Here is a 5600-nt window from a genome sequence, read left to right on the forward strand (position 1 = left end):
TTATTTTAAATTTAATTTTAAATTTAAAATAGTACATAAAGAAATTCAAAATTTTGGTCCTTTTGAATAGAATTTTTTGTTTACGTCATGAGTACAGTACGTTTGTTTATAGATTTTAATAGTTTATAGTCTGTTTATTTCAGAAATAAGGTTTGCAATAATATAATTTACTATTTAATTCAAAATCTCCTTTAACTTTAAAATTTTAAATAAAATTATTAGGGGATGAATGCAGCGAGGCAGAAGCTTTCAAGATTAAGCAGCAAATAAATTATTGAACTGTATAAATGTATATACATATGATGTTTGGTTCAATTGAAATAAATATATACATTATATTAAATAATATTAAATCCATTTTCTCATTTATCATTCGTGTAATTAAATTATTACCAAATGATCCCCTCCAATTATTTGATTTGAAACTTGATTCCCTCGAACATTTTAATTACAGTTACCACTACTTTTTAACAATGTTTTCTTCAAATCTTGAAATTAATAAGTTTTTAGAGGTACAAAGATTCTTTACTTTGCAACTTAAGTTGTAGTCTTACATATTCTAATTATTATAATATTTATAATGGATATAAGTAATATATTTTTTATTAATTCTTCTGATCATGTATATGTTTTAAATATTTTTGTCATTGAGGTCTTAAATATTATTAATTTTTTCATTAGCCACATTAATCATTTTAACAATAAATAATTTTGTTTAACTAGAACAAATAATAAAATCAATAATATCACCAAAATAAATGATAGAAATATGAAGTTCGAACTGCTTTGAAAATGTATCTCAAAATTAAATTTTATTCATATTAAACTACATATATTTATGACTTTTTCTTTTTTTAAATAATTAGTAATAGTTACTCTCATTTTTTCATATATTATTTTTTGTTTATTTGTAAACAGCATCAAGTTTTAAATTATTCTTGCTTTTTCTTAATGCAATTCAATGAGAAGACAGACCTACTTTTTGTGGTGCCATCTGTTGGCTTAGTTTGACCGACATTTCCCCTCCGAATCGTAAGAAAACTACTACACATACATGGTCGAGGCAGGGGGCTGGTTTTTACCAATGGGGTGCCTGCACACGCTCTAGTAGTCACCTAATTGGTCAAAACTGTTCCACTATTCTACTAATCTACCTCCATGGGACTGCGCCCTGAGTGCCGTAAGTAGACCATAGTGGCGGCCAGCCCCATGCATCACCCCCATTTTTCTGTTCTCTTAGCATCTAGAGGGGTATCGTAGTTCAAATAAATCCAATAGATGGCGCTCCGATCAGGTAAGCCTGTTTTTTTGCATCTTTTGCATTGTTTTCTATGGGCAAAGACGATAAATTTACGATATAGAAATACAGTTTGTAAACAACACTTTTGGGAAAGACACATAATTTGGAAGGCAGAAGTTAAAGGCCCAGGTGGAAGTGTAATGTTCACGGTATGGTAATTTCGTTTCTTATTATTTTTTTGACATTTATTTTGTTTAACTACATGGTTTTTAACAATCTGAATCAATTATTAATAAAAAAAGATTCCTTAGAAAAGATCACACATATTTATATGTAGTTGAAAATTTGTTTTGAAAATATTTTAGAGGTTTAAAAAAAACGTTTATGCTGATGAAAGAAAATTATCTACAACAAAACTCGTGGAATCTTAAACCAAACAGAAGAATTTTCAACTAAAATGATGAATATTTCACTGAAATATTTGAATTGTTAACCAATAAGATGAATTTTAAATTAAAGGAGACATTATCAAACAAATATTTGAATTTTAAACTAGAAAAAAATTAATTTTTAACAGAATATGAACTTGTTACATTTGTAGTAAAAAGTAACTTTCATCTTAATTGATGAATTTTCAACTAAAATGATAAATCATTAACTGGAATGATTAAATTTTTAACAAAAATATGAGTTTTTAACTGAAGAATAAATCTTCAACTGAAACAGTTAAACTTTCAACAACAACAAATTGTGTTTTACTCAAATAAATCAATTGCCAATCAAAACTTAAATAATTAAGTTTCAAGTGAACAAAATCAATGTTGAAGAAAGACGAATTTTAAGCTAAAAAGACCATTCTTCAACCAAAAATTGAACAATTAAATTCTCTGTCAAAAAATGAATGTTCAACCAAAAAATTAATTTTAAATCAAAGTAAGCCCAAGAACTTTGAAAAACGTTGACTATTGCGGAAGTTATTGAAAATTAAAGAAAACATTGCAATTTACACTATTTTTGCAATATCTGCTTAAAAACTAGACAAACTGGCTTCACCCTGGGCTTATTTTAAACAGAATTTCGAAAAAAATCAACCTTTTAACCCTCTACCGCATGATTTTTTTTAGCGAAAAAACTCAGGCATTTTTAGGAAGGCTATAGAACAATTTGTTTTTTTTTTACTTTTTCAAAAACTCACCTCTGGGGTGAGATACTGACAAAAATAGGGTTTGTATCATATGTGATACATCATGCACTAGCGGTACCAAAATCTATAAAAAATGGTATTTTCTATAGCGTTTTTTTCGCGTTCTAGAAGACATTTTTGCATTCCTAAAACTCTTGATAATTATTCTAAATGCTTTATATGGTTTTAAAAATAAAAAAACATGTGTAAATATTGTATTAATATATTTTAGGATACATATGGCACACATAAGAAAATATCATTTTGTACCCTTTTACAAAAATACATCTATACCTACAAGTTTCTTTGGAAATAGTAGCGTTCAGACGTCAAAACGTAATAGAATACGATAAGAAATATTTTTAAAAAACATAAATATACTATGGTATAATTATATATTTATATAAGTAAAATCGTATTTTGTGACTGTGTTTTGTTCAATAAATAGATAATTTTCACATAAAAATAATCTTTGGCTGTAAAACAAAAGACAAAACTATTATTCTAGGTGAAACTGGTGGAAACAGTTTCTGTCTTTGTTAAAACATAATGGCAATTTGCACTTCTCACAGCCGACGAATTTTAGGGATGTGCATTTCGGGTTCTTGCACCGATGCCTTATTTCCATCCATTCGGGGTAATGGCTTATTTGGTCGAGGTGCACATCCATTGATGGAATCATGGTGACCGGTCCTCGTTTCTTCTTCTCCTGGAATTTATTTTCCACATCCTGGCTCGGCCGACCTCTTTTCTTTTGCAAAGACTTTCCAGCCTTTGTCAGGCACTCGGCGACCCCGCCCTTGAAATCGGCGAGAGGCATGTACTTAGAGGGATTTTTTCTGCGCCACAGAAATCACGCATTCACAATCGTCAAATCGATTAGATGGAAGAACAATTTCAAATACCATTTTTTGGAGCGAAGACGAATTCTGTACAGCCCTAAAATGGAGTCTAATTTGTCGACACCTCCCATGGTCCTGTTGTATTCCGTGACGACTTTGGGGCACAGGATCATCTTTCTAGTCTTCTCCGCCGCAAAGTACCTTTCTACTTCTCCAACTGGTTGGCTTCCGACGTAGCTGGATAGGAAGGTGACCATTTTGTTGTCGAGCCACGCCGTTGCCGATAACTTAACGCCATCTACGATGCCAACTCTTTCACAGTGAGCTCCACGTCCCTCTTTCTTTAGATCCTTCTCTGTTTTTAGTGTGCAGCCCTGCAATCTGTTTTGGCGCACCGTACCGATCGAAATGATCCTTTCTTTTGCCACGTGTACTTGGAGACCTGGACTGGTGAACCAGTTATCAAAACACAGAACGTAGTATTCGTAGTAGTAGTCCACGTGGAATCGACCGAGACAGTCTCAGCACGACGTTGCTGCTGACCCCAAGATCGGGTTCATTAGGGAGTATCTTGTTGTCTGATGCACCAGTGAATATCTCGAATTCGTAGGAAATACCCGATACCCCGCTCAGGACTAAGACTTTATATCCCCACTTGTGTGGTTTGAGTTATACTGTTTTAAACAAGACCTTCCTTTGAACGGGACGATTTGTTCATCAACACACAAGTCCTTTTCTTTGGGCAACCCTCTCATGACCTGGCTGATGTGCTTCACTATCGGGCGCACCTTATGAAGCTTGTCGTGGCCAACCTGGCCTGCTGGAACGAAGGATTCATTGTCGTTGAAGTGAAGATTTCGTTTAATTTCTTCCCATCTATTCACGGACATAACTTCGGACACTCCGGGCACCGGACGAACACTGGACCAGTAATCACGTGTGGACGGTTTTTGCGTCAAGGACATAAAGAGGATGGTACCCAAAAACTGCTCAATTTCTTTTCTGGTTACCGACCACATTTTTTTAGGGCGCTGTTGCATTGCATAGAGATTTGTTTCGTCCGTGATTTTCTGCAATATCTCTCTTCCAAAAATGTAATAAAAAAATTAAAAGGGAGTATCCAATTCAGCAGTACCAGCCGGCAGATCAGTCACCCCTGTGATTTCAGTGTCTTTCGTAGACCACAAAAGCTTGGTGTTGGTCCACCGGATAGAGTCCTTTTTCTTAGACTGCTGACGACCAGGGCGGGTTTGCTTTTGTTGTGTGTCATTAGTAGGAGTTCGAGCTGCAGTACAGCGTAAATTTCTTGTCGAAACAGCTTCTTCTTCGTTGTCGTGGATATCGTCGATTTCAGCAGCAACATCGTCGTCGACATCTGGTTCCCACTCTTCACTAGACTCGTAAATCATGGGTTCTCTGCGTATTATTTGCCCCAGGGGAATGTTGTCATCGTCGTCCGAAAATGCATCGTATTCATTAACAGCACCGTCTTGTAGAGCAGCAGCCTCGACGTGCTTCGAGCGCGATCCATAAAATTCTTCAACATCCATCCTAGAATAGAATTAAATTATTACAACTAGGCTCACTTTTCAAATTAAACTAAGGATTTTTCAAAATCATGCTAAATTCCTAAAAAAAGTAATAATATTATGACTAAATAATAAATACGAAAAACTCAATTTCAAACTCGCTGAAACAATACAAACAATTCCTAATATAGAATACTAAGACTAATTATAAATGACTAAAAACTCAATTTGTAACCACGTGAAAAGTATTCTTTTATTAAAAAAACTCCCAATAATTAAAAAAATATATAAAACATAGTAAAATACATTTCTGCTCTTTTTATAAGAAATATAAACCACGCTGTGTAAGATAATCCTGCATTATAGGCAACACGCGGTGCTTGGCAGTACAACTAACCGTTTTGCGCGGGATTGCATGTTGTATCATATTTGATACACACGTGTTTTCGAGGTTATAAAGGCCAAGACAGAACCAAAACGTCTAGTTTGAAGTATCATGAAGTAATAAAAACTATATTCTAACAGGAAAATATTTATCCATAGTTTTTTAACATATATATTACCATAAAGTGGGTGGTTCACTTACCTTAGGTGTCAAAATCCTCGCGCAATCCCTCCTTCCGAACACTTCGTTTAAAATAACGGTCGCAGCCTTTTCGAAACATAAAAAGTAGTGTTTTTACAGTAAAACAATGGACTAACAATTAGTTGGCGGCCTTTTTAAGCCGTTTTAACCTCACAAGATTATTTTGTGTGGTTTAAAACGGTATGTATCATATATGATACGCGATGCGGTAGAGGGTTAA

At 33.9% G+C, this 5600-nt stretch overlaps 1 protein-coding gene across 1 annotated transcript; it reads right to left on the reverse strand.

Moving 5' to 3' along the window:
• Window positions 1–2922: 2922 nt before the first annotated feature.
• LOC117181587 (piggyBac transposable element-derived protein 2-like) lies at window positions 2923–4284 on the reverse strand. Its single transcript, XM_033374434.1, has 3 exons — window positions 3956–4284; window positions 3359–3712; window positions 2923–3262 (listed from the first exon to the last, which is right to left on the reverse strand). Exons 1-3 carry the CDS (start codon window positions 4282–4284, stop codon window positions 2923–2925), a joined length of 1023 nt encoding a protein of 340 aa, XP_033230325.1.
• Window positions 4285–5600: the final 1316 nt, after the last annotated feature.

This window comes from Belonocnema kinseyi, chromosome 1 (assembly GCF_010883055.1).
Source record: "Belonocnema kinseyi isolate 2016_QV_RU_SX_M_011 chromosome 1, B_treatae_v1, whole genome shotgun sequence".
In the NCBI taxonomy this organism is placed as follows: domain Eukaryota; kingdom Metazoa; phylum Arthropoda; class Insecta; order Hymenoptera; family Cynipidae; genus Belonocnema; species Belonocnema kinseyi.